This window comes from Macaca fascicularis, chromosome 9, assembly GCF_037993035.2.
Source record: "Macaca fascicularis isolate 582-1 chromosome 9, T2T-MFA8v1.1".
NCBI lineage: Eukaryota > Metazoa > Chordata > Mammalia > Primates > Cercopithecidae > Macaca > Macaca fascicularis.
The window spans coordinates 130,595,265-130,609,410 of NC_088383.1; the positions used below are offsets into that span (position 1 = coordinate 130,595,265).

Here is a 14,146-nt window from a genome sequence, read left to right on the forward strand (position 1 = left end):
GCAGTGAGCCGAGATCGCGCCACTGCACTCCAGCCTGGGCGACAGAGCGAGACTCCGTCTCAAAAAAAAAAAAAAAAAAAAAAAAAGAATCAGACCAGTACAGTGGAGAGTAGCACACCAGCTATATCTCCTACCCAGCTTAACAGGCAGGTACCCAAAAATCCATTTCCCATGTTTTCCTTTAATGACTAAAATTAGCTTCAATGGAAATGTAAGAGTAAACTAGATTAGAGGGAGTTTTTAACAATTACCCTGGCTAAAGAAACACCTAAACAACAGTCTGCAAACTGGAAGACTAGTGGATACATTTTATTGAAACTAAGAACATGAAACAAAACACTTCCAGTTTAAACACGACCCCAGTTATTTCACAGCCATGTAATTATTTGTTAAGTCTGATATTAAAAACATCTCATATTGGATTGCTGTGGTTTTGTGAATTCTCGCCCTCAACTGGGTCAAAAAGACTTGAAAGGAATAAAGTCTTTACTTATGGCTCGATGCGGGGCCACTGGCATAGTGTAAACGCTCTTTTAACTGGTTGAAATAAACAGACAAAACAGAAACACACACATATACCCCAAAGTTGAATCAGAGCGAGCCAGTATAGAGATGATACAAGTACCAGTTCTCTGGGCTTGCCAGATTTTTGCTCTATAAGTAATATTAAACATGGCTCTTGGTCTATGAATTGTGAAACACTTTATATACTAATAAAGAATGTGTACTTCATTGTGTATTTAACTGCATAAGCCTGCATTTGGTTTAATTGACCAAGAATAAGTCCTTGTTCCAAAACTAACTATCAAGTTACAGTCAACTCTTAAATATTAACACTCATATTGAAAAACAAAGATGCAGATAATACAAAACAGAAGATTATTTTAAATCATTCACTCTTGGTATGCGGATATATTCTTCCTTTCTTTTAACTTGCAATTAAATGCGTATGGCTAATATTATGGCATTTACAATACTTCTAACAAAGGACTTAAACCATACTGGAAAAATCTGACTTAGGGAGGTCTCTGTGCAGATCCTGTCCTCAATATTTCTGCTACTGAACTCTGGACCAACTCACGCTGGTCCAGGAGGGCATCCATCACCTCTCAGAAGACTGACAAAAAATTGCTACACAAACTACATTTTTTTCAGGTTGTTACTTTTCAGAGTCACACTCTGTGGAGGGCGGGAAAGTAATTAAGGGTTTAGGGTTGAAAAGCCCTTTCATTTTAGCTCCTACTGGGTTGGTGTAAACAAAGATGCCATTAATGTCAACAATGACTTAATTAACCAGAGTAGGTGACAATGTCAGGAAGAACTTGAAAGTAAGAGTTGCCCCCTCTCAGGGTAATCAAGCTTGACTATACTTCAAATATTTATAATGTTAATCAACAGAATAGTACTTGGCATTGAGGACTGCCCCCCTTCGAGTCAACCATGTTTTCACTCCTCTGCTGGTCCCCTATAACAATGAATGGCCAAAAGGAAATTAACAATGAATGACCAATTGGAAAACTCATATTTAATCTGAAATATTAAAAACTAAAATCTTCTAGAGATTATTTTCTTAAGTCAACTGAGTGGACCCAACTCTACTGCTACTACTTCAGAAAGGGTCCAAAAGACAAATGATATATATGATATATGATATATATGACATATAATATGATATGACATGACATGACATTGTACAAAGCCAAGATGACTAACCATATCCTTTCCCTGAGGGGCCAAAAGAAAAGGACCCTCTAGTGTTAGGGCCCAGGCTTCTTCTTCCTGGAACTTCTCAGTCACATTTTTCTCCTATTCAATAGACATTATCTAAACTGAGCTTCCAAATAAATTAGCAAACCAAGAAGTCTTACAAGATAAGACCTTGGTGCGCTGAAGGTCAAGGTGGAACTTACTGCTAACCAAGCTATAGTTGTTCTAACCATGGAGAACTGATGGACAGGGGCACAGGCACGCACGCGCGCACACACACACACACACTCTCTCTCTCTCTCTCTCTGTCTCCCTCTCTCCAATTCGCCAGCACAGAGCCTAAACCTGAGCCCATTCTCCGTTGTTAAAAACTCCGTTCTCATCTGTAATTCAATGACCTTCCTAATCACCTCTGACACCGAAGCAGAACTCCTGCACCAGAAGAACTGGTCTTAGGCTCAAATCAGTGGCCAGTATTAGACTAACAGATGAGGGGAAGTGGGGACCCTACAGAAAGCAAACACAGCTTCCTGGAAACACCAAGGCCCCCTCCATCCCAAAACAACTTTCTTCTCAACTGTCTCCAAAAGCCTAGATGTTTTTTGACCTTGTGGCACCTGGCACAGCCAGCCCACGGGACTGGGAAGACCCATGTTCCCAGCTCACTGGCGACAATGGTGACAAGGCCATGCACCCAATGCTTACCGGATGCCAGCCCCTGTGCTAATTGCTCTTTAAGTTCAGGTCAAATGGAAATCTCCTAACAACCTTTTGGTGGAAGAGTCAGAAGACTTCTGAGGACATTAATATTCAATGACTATTAATGAAGAAACCCTAAAAATCATCTTTTCAAGCCCTCAGATGACAGAATGGGAAACTGAGGCCCGGGACTTGTATGCTTGTCCAAAGCCTCCTCTTTGTCAGGTTTTGCACCTTCCTCTAAAACATCTTTTCTTTTCCATCTCATAATTCTCGATGCAAATGAACTCATAGCTCATGGAAACTATGAACCCATAAAAATGCACAAAAGGACATTAACAAAATATTACCTAAAACTTCCAGAACTTCATGGACCTCCTTCCTGATCCATAAGTGCATCGACAGATCCCAGGTTGAGCAGGCCTGCTTCCAACAATACCCACATTGTTGGATTTAAATTCTTACACAAAGACTCTTTTGGGGAACTTCGTCCCTTTCCACTATTTCTTCCCTCTGCCTCACCTGTCCCTCCCTGCATGTATACACAATTTTAAACTTCCTTCAAGAATTAAATATAGTAAAACAAATCCTCCGGGACCATTTTACACTTTATGTTGAAATAAACTCACAATAACGCTGCTCTGAAAAGCCAAATGAGAAATGACAGTTTTTCCCTAACCTGGGTTGCTCCTAAAGCCCACACTGTAGGAAATCCCAGCTCAAGCTTCCTCAGTTTTTGCTGAGCCACGCACTTAAGGGAAAACCAGCAATTACAGAAACATCCATTTTAATTATTAGCAAAATTAAAGAAGTACAGGCATGACTTTCAGAAACCAGGAACTTTTTCCCTCTTACATGAAAGCCCTATAAAAATGCATCACCACTGCAAATTACATTCATCCTGGTGTCCCAGCATAAGTTACCAAGAGGCAGTTCCATAACTGGCCAGTAGCTGTAGCTATACAAGCCTCAGACACAAACTCCTACCAGATTGGGAGATGTCACCACACCCATTAATTAAAGAGCTGCCATCCCTCTGTGTAACAGAAAGTTCCCCAGTCTCACACGATTGCTTCAGGTGATAAGTGCTTCGGTCCTCATCCTTTAATGACACATGCCCGGGGTCTTCCTGGGGAGCCCATGCCTCTCAGAACTCTCATCTCAGATGGACACAACCCTCCTTCCTAAATTGTCCTGATCCAGCTAAGGAGGCTGGGCTCTCTGTCCTCTCCCAGCCTACCCCACTGGGTAAGTGTGCTGTATATTCACCCCACGCACGGGATGTGTTCCCAGAGCAGCTCAGCTTATCCCAGACACCATTCGTACTGCTGCGGGTTCCTAAAGCCAGGCAGGCACCAGGTGGGCTCTCTGCAAACAGGTTCATTAAGTGGCGATGAGTGCTGGGATCTGCCGTTTTATTCTCGGATTACCACTCAAAAAATAACTCAGCTACCAATATTCCCTACTGATGACAGATTTCAATGCAGCACCATGTAGAGGCTTGGCTCACGTTGTCTCCAAAGGGCTGGGAGAGAGGTTTCAAATCTGCTACGCTGAACAATTCAGCCTCATGTAGTCCTCACAACTGGACTTACACCTTGAAAATTAAGTTTCCAAAGCTGTGACACCAATGCGTGCCCTGTGATACTTGGAGCTTCTCAGCTGGAGGAGATCCCCTGGCACATTCACTTTCAAGTTTACCTAAAATAGAATCTGCCACTTTGTGATGATGCATTGCTTAAGTATTAGGAATTACAATGGCTAAAAAAAAAATTCTGAGATGTCAAGCCTCTCTCTCTGCGCTAAACTTCAGAACCTTCTTTTCTCCTTAAACAATGAAAATAAGACATCAGCATTTCAGATGTTGGCAATTTCTTTTAGTGGTTCCTTTTGTCAGAAAATAGCAATTCTTTACATTGTAAGGAGTAGGAATGCTGCTAGGGGAGACTAGAGATGACATTCATCCTCCCAAGGTTCGTCCCTTTCACAGCTCTCGTGGGCGCTGGATAAAGGTGAGCTCCAGCTGCCTCCCTCACCCAGCACAGAGAAACACACACAGCAAGAAACCACCAAACTATACCATTCTGCCTGCAGTGTTGCAGCAAAGGACCTTCCCTCATCAGCTCTGCCTTGCGGGGAACCAAGAGACCACCGTCAGGTGCTCTTGGAAGCCTCATTTACAATGCAAGAGTAGCTGCTTCTAAAACAGGCCTTAACAATCTGTCCCCAGACAAATCCCAAAACAAACTTGAAAAGTGAAATTAAATGACTTACCTTCTGGCTCTAATGTGGTATCCTCAACTAAACTGAAGGAGGGCCGGGCCAGGGACAAGGTTGCCATGGTGACCACGACCAGGCAGATGAAACGACCCCAGCTGACCATGGTTACGGTACCAATCTCCGGTCCTCTTCCATATCTCCATGTGGACGTTAATCCCATCTGCACACTTCCTCTACGGGCATGGACTGCGCGCAATGTCTTCAGCCTGTGGTGGGCTCAGGGACCGAGGCGCTGCCGCCGCTGCCTCCGCTGCTGCTGCTGCTGCAGTCACTAAAGGAAAGAGATTGGCGAGTCAGGGAATCTTCCCCAATGCCAAATCACTCCAGCCCGAGTGGGATAAAACCATTTTTCAGCCTCTCAAATGTGTGCAAACAGAGTTCTTTTTCATTATCTGCTAAATCCTTCCATCCTCACCTCAGAGTCCCAGGTGATTCCACCAGACCGGTCCACAGAAATGTGTTAGGCTAATCTTTTCAAAAGCATACTTTTAAGAAACAGAGATAAAACAGTAGCTACAGGACTCAGATACGTGCAGCCACTTCAGTGAGGCAACGCGTGCTCTCTTCTACTATCCACTATCGCCTCCACCGCCCTCAATGAGCAGAAGCAACATGACCTTAGTTTCAAGGGCAACTACAAAAGCAAGTTAAAAGTGCTCGGGTTGGCATAACCAACCTCATTCCCTCCTCTTAGTCCAACTGGGCTTTAGAAAGCTAAACTGTTAGAGGCGTCTGCTCACAGCTCCGCATTTCTGCTGGGCTGGAGCTGAGCAGTCTGTCCCACCCTCACTGTAGCTCTTGGGAAGAAAGGAGACCAGCAAAATCAAAAGAATCCCAGGAAGGCTACAGATAATTCCCACCAGTTTACACTTGTCAGGATTCATTTTCAAATGGAGAAGTGTATTTCCGTCTTCCGCCAAGCAGCCACTTACGAAGAGTGAACACAACTGCAGCGCGTTCAATGCAGCTGATCCAAAAAGGATTTCGAAGCCTGAATTCCCTTCCCCTGTGACTAAATGGCAGTCCAGGGCTGCTAAATGTCTTCAACCTCTGTAGAAGGGTTAGGAAACTGAGCAGATGCAAATTCTGATGAATTATGCAGGAATGTATTAATAATGATGATGTAAATTATGTAAATTTTAGTCATGGTATGTGATTGGACCAATAACTTTCAATATGCAAACCTATTGGCTAAATTTTCAGAGTATAAGTTAGAAGAGGACACTCAGCTTACTATTCTATTCACCCATTTGATCCAAGGGAAAGAGAATTTTCCAAGAAAGCTTAATACATTCCAAGCAACTTTAAATTCACTCAGTACCCTCTGTGACTAAGGGTAGAGTCAAAATGCACAAACTTTACAGAATGATTAAAACAATCACAAGAAAGGGCACATCAATCTCAGGCTTCAGATTCTGTGAACCGCAGGAATGAACCACATTTTCTAACATTGGGGGTGGAGGGAGGCCTTTAATACAAAAATTTCTAAACTCTACATTTTTTATGTACCCACTCGATGTTTCAAGTTATGACATAGGATTTCAACACTGCTGGAGCCTCCCAAAATCTTATCATAAAAACTGCTCCTTTTAGCTTTGACTGAGGATAAAAATGGATGAGGGAAAAGAATATACCACATCATTTCCAAAGGAGGAATAAAGAAAACCTCAGCTTCAAAGATAGCACAGGTGAAACAGCATGATTCGCAGCAAAAACAAGAAATGTGTGCAGTTGTGTGTGTCCACGGTGTGTGTGCGTGCATGGTGTGTGTGTGTGCATGTGTTTTCAGATAGCTTGAAAGATTTTTCCTCCTAACTTTTCTTTCCTCTTAATCAAGAGCCTCAAAAGATAATTTCGGATCTATTTCTACACATATGTGGGAGGAAAGTACACAAACATTCTCATTGATTTACTAAGCATTTCCAGAATGCAGGGGAATTTTCTACCTCTAACACGCCTTCAGGAACAATCCTAAGTCCTCGCAGAGGTTTCGCCCCAGGCTCCTTCCCCAGCCTGCTCCCCTACCTGTCCCTAACCAGAGAAGCCTCCTTGGCTCCAGGCAGAGAAAGGTGGACAGGGCTCTCCGCTGAATCTCAAGCCATTCCATCATCCTGCTAGCTTGCACTAGAAATTTGCATTTCAGCCATTTCCAGGTCCAAGCCCCACAGCAGCCCCCTCCCCAAAACTCTGGAAGGCGGGGACCTAAGGCGACAGGTCTGCACAGCTCCTCACCCAAGTGGACAAAAGTATGGTGCGACCTCCTAGGCAGGATAATTAGGTCCCCAGGCTCGGTGTTGGGAACACAGGCCCAGCATGCCGCTGGCGGCCACAATCCCGGCTTCCTGCCTTCAATGCCATAATCCTTCCTGGAGTCTGAGCCCCAGTGAAAGCCCCAGCGTGTTTATTTTTCCCCTTGAAAGGGAACTCTCTTCTCAGCCTGCACGCGGGAGGAGTTGTCACCCTCCCTCTGATGGATGGCTCTTCTCGGCCGCCCGCCCCCCCCCCCCCCGGTCCATTTTCACCTCGGCACAAGCCTGCCCCCAAAGACAGGCAGAGTGACAAGCAGGAAGGGCTTGGCTGCGGAGTGGTCCCCATGCCAGGCCTGTGCTGGGCTCTTCAATTTACCATGACATTCCCAAAACCCCGGCCCTCCAAGAAGGCAGATCAATACAATGCCCTCCGCTTTGGGCTTCCACCTAAGGGGTGATCTGTCGACACACTGCTGGCTCGGCCACCGGGAGCACCTGGCGTTTTCTTCCTAGGTAGATTTCACATCAGGAAAGTCAACAGTGCCCGGCTCCTCCAAAGTGCAGACCCATCTCTTCGCTTAAGGCCTCCCTACTTCTCCCCAGCACTGAGTAGGAGCGGGAGCTGTCAAGGGGTCAAGTCTGGGGGGGAAATTCCTCAACAAATTGAAATCTCAAAACACACACACTGACTCAGGACCACAATGCCCTCCCAGTTTAATGCTTGCGTCCAATCAGAACTTGCGAGCAGCTTGGGGGTGCTCCTCACCACCACCCCCTTTCAGGGCAGCACTTCTTTCATTTGTTTGCCTGAAATATCCTGTTTTTCTCCCCCTTCTCGGGGCGCTAAAGAGCTCAGAGAAATCTGCATTTTAATTGACATTCCAGGGAAAGGGAGAGGGGCGCCTGATTGCTTTTCTATTCAAACTAAACAGGCTTTTCAGATGAAAATGAGTCGAGCCCGGTGGAAGATTTACAGGGATTTGGGACCAGGGGGACAATGGAGTTTTAAATGTTGATAGCGTTTCACACCAAACACATAATGGGTGCCCTGAGTTTGAAAGCAGGTTTGCCTTTAAGGGTAGGTTTTATTGTATTGGGCGAAAAGAAGGAGGGTCTGGAGAACGATCTGCAAGGGAGTGGGGTGCGAGGAGAGCGACGGAGGCTGGTGCCCCCGGGCCGGCCTCCTGCGCCAGGTTCGCGGTCCGCGAGGGTCGGAGCCAGCGCCACGCAGGGCCCTCGGCTGATTTCCCCAGCGCGGCCCCGTCGCCGAAAGAATGAGCAAGAATGAGCGCGCAAGTTAGAACTCGCCTGCGCTTTCGACATCTCCCAGCCGCTGCGGCAGAGCAAGCAGACGAACTAGAAAAAGTCGGTCCAGTTCGCCCCCTAGCCCCAGGCGCGCTGCGCTCCCTCCAGCGCCGACGGCGGCTGTGGGCGAGGGGCGCCCCGGCACCGAAAACCAGGCACTGGAGCCGTCGCCTCCCCAACAGTGCCACCCTTGACCATCGCCACCCCTACGGGATGTCACCGGCCCCACCCCAGCGGCCCCCTCCCGAAAAACGAGTCTCCGTGGGGCCTGGATGGGACGGAAGTTCCCAGGACCCACGGATGGAGCACCTCAGAGATGCCCCCTGGGACCCGGCCTGCGGGGCTGTGCCACGGGCAGGCGAACCTTCGGCCAGTCTGCTCTGGGGTCGGAGAAACGTGCCCAGTCAGCGGGAATGCGCCCGCCAGGGTTTGACAGGGAGGGGGGCGTCAACGCCAGAGGCAGATGTCAGCATCTGGATGGGGGTGGCAGAGGCAGAACTTCCCGAACACCGGCCGTCAGCACGCACCCACCTCCCCCATCACCTATGCAGCCACAGAGAGAGGACACGGAGGGCCCTCCACAATGCCAGTCCTTCCGCGCCCCCCGCCCAGAGGACTGTGCACCCGGCGTCCCGGGCTCCCCTGGCGTCCACGTCCCCGACTGGGGAAGCTCCCCGAGGCGTCTTGCGCGGCGATTACCTTGAATGGCAACGCTCCTCCGCGATCTGTGTTATCCCCGCGCCCCGCGTGGGTCGGGATGGAGAAAGCGACGAGCCCGGGGTTGAGGGGAGCAACTCCAAAACGCAGAAGAGTGGTCCTTGGGTCTTCGCCGGCGCCAAGGCTCCCGGGCTTCAAGCGTACCCCAGGCTGCGGAGGAGCGCGGGCATGACGCCCGCGGGCTGCCCTCGGATTTGGGGAAGGAGAGAAAGAAAGGACTCAGGCTTGGCGTCGCCTCCACCAAACTTTGCTCTCGAGTTGCGAAGGCTCAGAGCGCGCAGGCAAGCTGCGGCCTCGGGGCCCCCGGGGCTCGCGGCCGGCCCCCGCCAGCCCGGAGAGCAGTCGCCGCGCCGGGCCAGGTACGCCGCATGCAGCCCCGCGGCGCCCGAGCTTTGTGGCGGCCGCGCGCGCTCGCTCGCCCGCTCCGCACCCGCCGCCCGCCCGCTCGGCTCTCCACCGCGCTCTCCTGCCGCCGCCGCCCGCGCCGCTGCCGCCGCCTCCGCCTCCTCGCGGCGGGTCACGCCCCCGCTGAAACCCGAGCCGTTTCCTGGACGGCGGCGCCCTCTCTGCCAATCAGCGCCGCGCGCCCGGGCCGCCCCGAGCCCCGCGCGGCTCCCGACGCCTCCGAGCTGCCGGAGACACCGGCCGGGGAGGCGAGGGCCCGGCCGCGATCCGGCCGTAGGGATGCAGCGACAGCCTCCGAATAAGGCCTGGTCCCGCGCCCCGCGCCACCTCCTCCCTCCTCCCCGGGCGAGCGAGGCTGGCCAGCGGCTCGCTGAGCGGCTGCGTTACGTTGTTTTATGTCAAGTTAGAAAACAAGTGACCAAAGGCTCTAACCCTGCCCTCCCCGTAAAGAGACTTTAAAATGCGCCTTCTTGGTACTGCGGGGAGGGTTGTCAGGCAACTGAAGCATTTGGAGGAGAGAAAGCAACTTGGAAATGTTCGCAGGACATTGCATTTTTCTGTCCTTCTAAACAATAGAAATGAGAGGAAAAAACTGAATATTAATGGAGGACCTAGTATGTGAGGGTCACACTACATAGGTGATTCTATTTCGTCTCCCCAACCACCCTGCAGGGTACTATTCCCAGTTTCTGATAAGGAAACTAAGGATCAGAGAGGTTAAGTAATTTGCCTAGGATCACACAGCTGGCTACTAGGAGAGCCTGACCTTGAATGTGGCTCTCTCAGAAAAAGTCAAAAATTGCATCCAAAAAAAAAAGTGTTTAGTATATATGTTTGGATTAATAAAACGAAATTCAAAGGAGTCTAAAGACTCTACCATAAATAGCTGGACCTTGAACAAAGTAATTCCTCCCTCTGAATCTTAGATTCAAAATCATAAATGCAAAATCTGATTCTTCAACTGCACGCCAAGCTGTAACTGGTTAAAGTTCCTATTTCCATTCACCTTTTCACTAAGCCATGTCTTCAGAATAATTTATTTTAAATATGCTTTTTCTCCCTCCTTATTCATCCAGCTCCTGAGCAGTTGTGCTTAAGTTCAAGACATATAGATTAAAACCTTAATTATTTTTCTTTAGAAAAGGTCACTAAACCCAGAAATGCTTTAGAATCCTTTTGAGGCCTAAAGATAGATGAAGCATTGAGAACAAACCTGACTTGGAAAACAGACTTTTCCTGCATTTAGAAACGTATTTGCACCTGTGTCACTAACATTGCACACTTCATAACATTTACAAAAATATTTTTCAAGGTACCACATGATTAGAAAATCATTTTTATTCACAATATAGCACAGAAAACGTTTATACAAGTTACTTAAAAGCCATACAAGTAAGAAATCCATTTAACTGTCTCAGGCAAAAGGCTATAACATTATATTTTGGAAGTTTGATAGCAACAAAATAAAAACTGGTTCTTAAGTAAAATTATCCCTCTATATGCTTGGTAGGAGGGTATGTTTTTGGTCAAGTCCTCTAACCTGGATTAGCCCAGAGCCTGTACATTAACAGACACCTCAGCCCAGGTGACGCTTAGCCATTCACTCCCACCTGGGTTCCTCTGATAGCAGTATGTTTCAAGTTCTCAGAAAAGGGATGCAGCTGAACGCGTCTGCCTGCTCACAGGCTGCCACTTACATCTTTATATTCCCCGCCAATGGGACACTCGAGTGTCTCAGGACAGATTCCATCCTGCACCGCATCCATCAGCCATTGAAAATGCTGTTAACACATTCTCACATAAATTAATGGTGCAGGAAGCCTCTGTCCCTATCCTCCATTCATCAATAGCTTTATGCATGTTGAGTGGAAAGGAAGCTTTCCACTGAAAATGACAAATAAGAACACCTACTTTAATGTCCAGGCACAGTTTGCAGAATGTATTTTTTATAGAGATGAAAAGACACCAATCTGTCAAAAGCTCCTTATTCCCTAAAGAGTGCTCATTTCTAAGGGACTGAAACCCACAAGTCCACAATAGCAAACTCTTCGGTTTTGAGGGGAAAAAAAAAAAAAGCATGTTTAGAATTATTTTCAAAAAATAATTCTGTCCCCATATTTAGTCTTCAAGTGACCTCAGACCGTCCGGGAAAACCTTCACACCAGTGAGGCTTCTGAATGAGAAAATAATCTCTTTACAGTTTTTTTTCTTTTCTCTTCCCTCTTCAAGTGGCTGGAACCCCTTTCGTCAATGGCCTCCCATGAATGGTGTTTCTAATAAAGCCTATTAATGAGCTTCCACGGCAGAGTGTGAATAGGTAAATAAGCCCCAATCTGTTGAGGTTCTGGGGCAAGGGCAGAAAAGCCAGTAAGAACTAAAGGTGACAGTTTGAACTGAACTGCGAACGCCAGCACCAGGTTTCAGCTGAAAGACCCGCCAGACAAGGACACATTCACAGTCCCTCCACCCCCTACTGAGGTCTCTTTTCTTCGCAATTTTCCCCCCTTTACAAAATGTCTTGAGTAGTCACCCTTTTTTTTTTCAAAAGCCCTCGAGACGCCCTTCTTTTTTCACTCTAGTAATGATACATCAATGGGAAGGAAGAAAAATGAGGACACCAGAACTCCGATGCCCCCAAAAGTTTCAAGAAACAAATTGTGCTGCTAGCCTGTTGGTGATGGGAAGAGAAAGGAGAAGGGGGTGGGAACACTCACTGCCACGGGCCTCTCTCCTTTGAAGATTTGGAATTCTTCTTTTAATAATTTGTTTTGTAATGGGTGGCTGTTCCTTCACTCTAAGGAAACGTTAGATGAAAATAAAGGCTGCTGACATGAAGTGCTCGTGAACCTTCCCGGGTGGATCTGAGCTCCCTGCAACACCAGGAATTTCATTCTGTAAGCTACGTCTCAATAATGCCTGCAGCATGAAAGAAGCACTCAAATGGAAGGATATAGAATAGTCAGAGGACTATGATAAGAGTATTTACTTCTGGGTAAGGGGAGAGGCTGGATCCCCTGACAGCTCCAGCCTATCTTCAGGGAGCTTGTGGCATTTAAGTGAAGCAAAATCATTGATCCCACTACTGAACAGCATCAATTATTTTAAACTTAGAACTGGGCCTGAATTCCAAAGCCGAGGCTTCCCCGGAGACAAAGTCCTTCTGGAAGTATAGCCTGTCTTTGAGGCAAAGGGGAATGGCTTTCTTAAGGTGACAGGCTGGATGCAGCTTTCTGCACTCAATAGCTGTGTGACCTGTGGCCGGGCGCGGTGGCTCACACCTGTAATCCCAGCACTTTGGGAGGCCGAGGCAAGCGGATCACTGGAAGCCAGGAAGCCGAGACCAGGCTGACCAACATGGTGAAATGCCGTCTCTACAAAAAACACAAAAATTGGCCGCTTGTGGTGGTGCATGCCTGTAATCCCACATACTCTGGAAGCTAAGGCATGAGAATCCCTTGAACCTGGGAGGCAGAGGTTGCAGTGAGCTGAGATCGCCCTCCTGCACTCCAGCCTGGGTGACAGAGCAAGACTCCCTCTCAAAAAACAAAACAAAACAAAAGGCCGGGCATGGAGGCTCACGCCTGTAATCCCAGCACTTTGGGAGGCCAAGGCAAGTGGATCACCTGAGGTCAGGAGTTCAAGACCAGCCAGACCAACATGGAGAAACCCCTTCTCTACTAAAAATATAAAATTAGCTGGGCACGGTGGCGCATGCCTGTAATCCCAGCTACTCAAGAGGCTGAGGCGGGAGAATCGTTCAAACCCGGGAGGCAGAGGTTGCTGTGAGCCGAGATCACCCATTGTACTCCAGCCTGGGTAACAAGAGAGAAACTCCGTCTCAAAAAAAAAAAAAAAAAAAGAAAAGAAAAACACTGTGTAACCTCAGATCAGTTGCTTGAGTTCTGTGAGTTTTCCATTTTCTCAGCTATAAAATGGGGAAAATAATGGTTCTTATCTCCTAGATCTTTAATAGGATCACTAAGAGGATTAAATGAGTTAGGACGTGACAAGCACTTAGTTTTTTGCTTTTTGTTTTTTGTTTTTAATTATACTTTAAGTTCTAGGGTACGTGTGCACAACGTGCAGGTTTGTTACATGTGTATACATGACAAGCACTTCGTTTAATTTTGTTTTTGTTTTTTTGTTTGTTCGGTTTTTTGGTTTTGTTGTTTGTTTTTTTGAGATGGAGTCTTGCTCTGTCATCCAGAGTGCAGTGGCACAATCTTGGCTCACTATAACCTCGGTAGTCCTCCTGGGTTCAAGTGATTCTCCTGCCTCAGCCTCCCGAATAGCTGGGACTACAAGCGCCTGCCACCACGCCCGTCTAATTTTTTTATATTTTTAGTAGAGATGGCGTTTCACCAAGTGATCCACCCACCTCCCATAGTGCTGGGATTATAGGCGTGAGCTACCACGCCTGGTACTTAATTGTTTTTGTTTTGGTTTGGTTTGGTTTTTTGAGATAGGATCTTTCTCTGTCACCCAGACTGGAGGGCAGTGGTGCAATCACAGCTCACTGCAGCCTCAACCTCCTGGGCTCACGCAATCCTCCCACTTCAGTCTCCTGAGTAGCTGGGGCTACAGGCATGCACCACCATGCCCAGCTAATTTTTATATTTTTTGTAGAGACAGGGGTCTCATTATGTTGCCCAGGATGGTCTCAAACTCCTGGCCTCAAGTGATCCTCCCTCCTTAGCCTCCCAAAGCACTGAGATTACAGGCGTGAGCCACCAGACCTGGCCTCACTTAGACTTTTTATTCAGATGATCCTGATGGTTTTGAGA

The 14,146-nt window shown here is 47.5% G+C and overlaps 1 protein-coding gene across 23 annotated transcripts in view; it reads right to left on the reverse strand.

The window, feature by feature from the left end:
- FGFR2 (fibroblast growth factor receptor 2) overlaps window positions 1-9,412 on the reverse strand; it is a 123,229-nt gene extending 113,817 nt beyond the window's left edge. For 13 of the 23 annotated variants that reach the window (XM_045361658.3, XM_065521509.2, XM_065521508.2 and 10 more), the window contains exons 1-2: window positions 8,940-9,412; window positions 4,681-4,957 (exon numbers count right to left, since the gene is read on the reverse strand). In XM_045361658.3, the coding sequence (XP_045217593.2) occupies window positions 4,681-4,846 (166 nt within the window). In that variant the 5' untranslated portion in view covers window positions 4,847-4,957; window positions 8,940-9,412. Of the gene's footprint in view, window positions 1-4,680; window positions 4,958-5,101; window positions 5,283-5,546; window positions 5,768-6,918; window positions 7,062-7,430; window positions 7,596-8,939 lie in introns of those variants that run through there. The other 10 variants (XM_074000823.1, XM_074000822.1, XM_065521497.2 and 7 more) reach the window with 5 other exon arrangements.
- Between the last annotated feature and the right edge of the window lie 4,734 nt (window positions 9,413-14,146).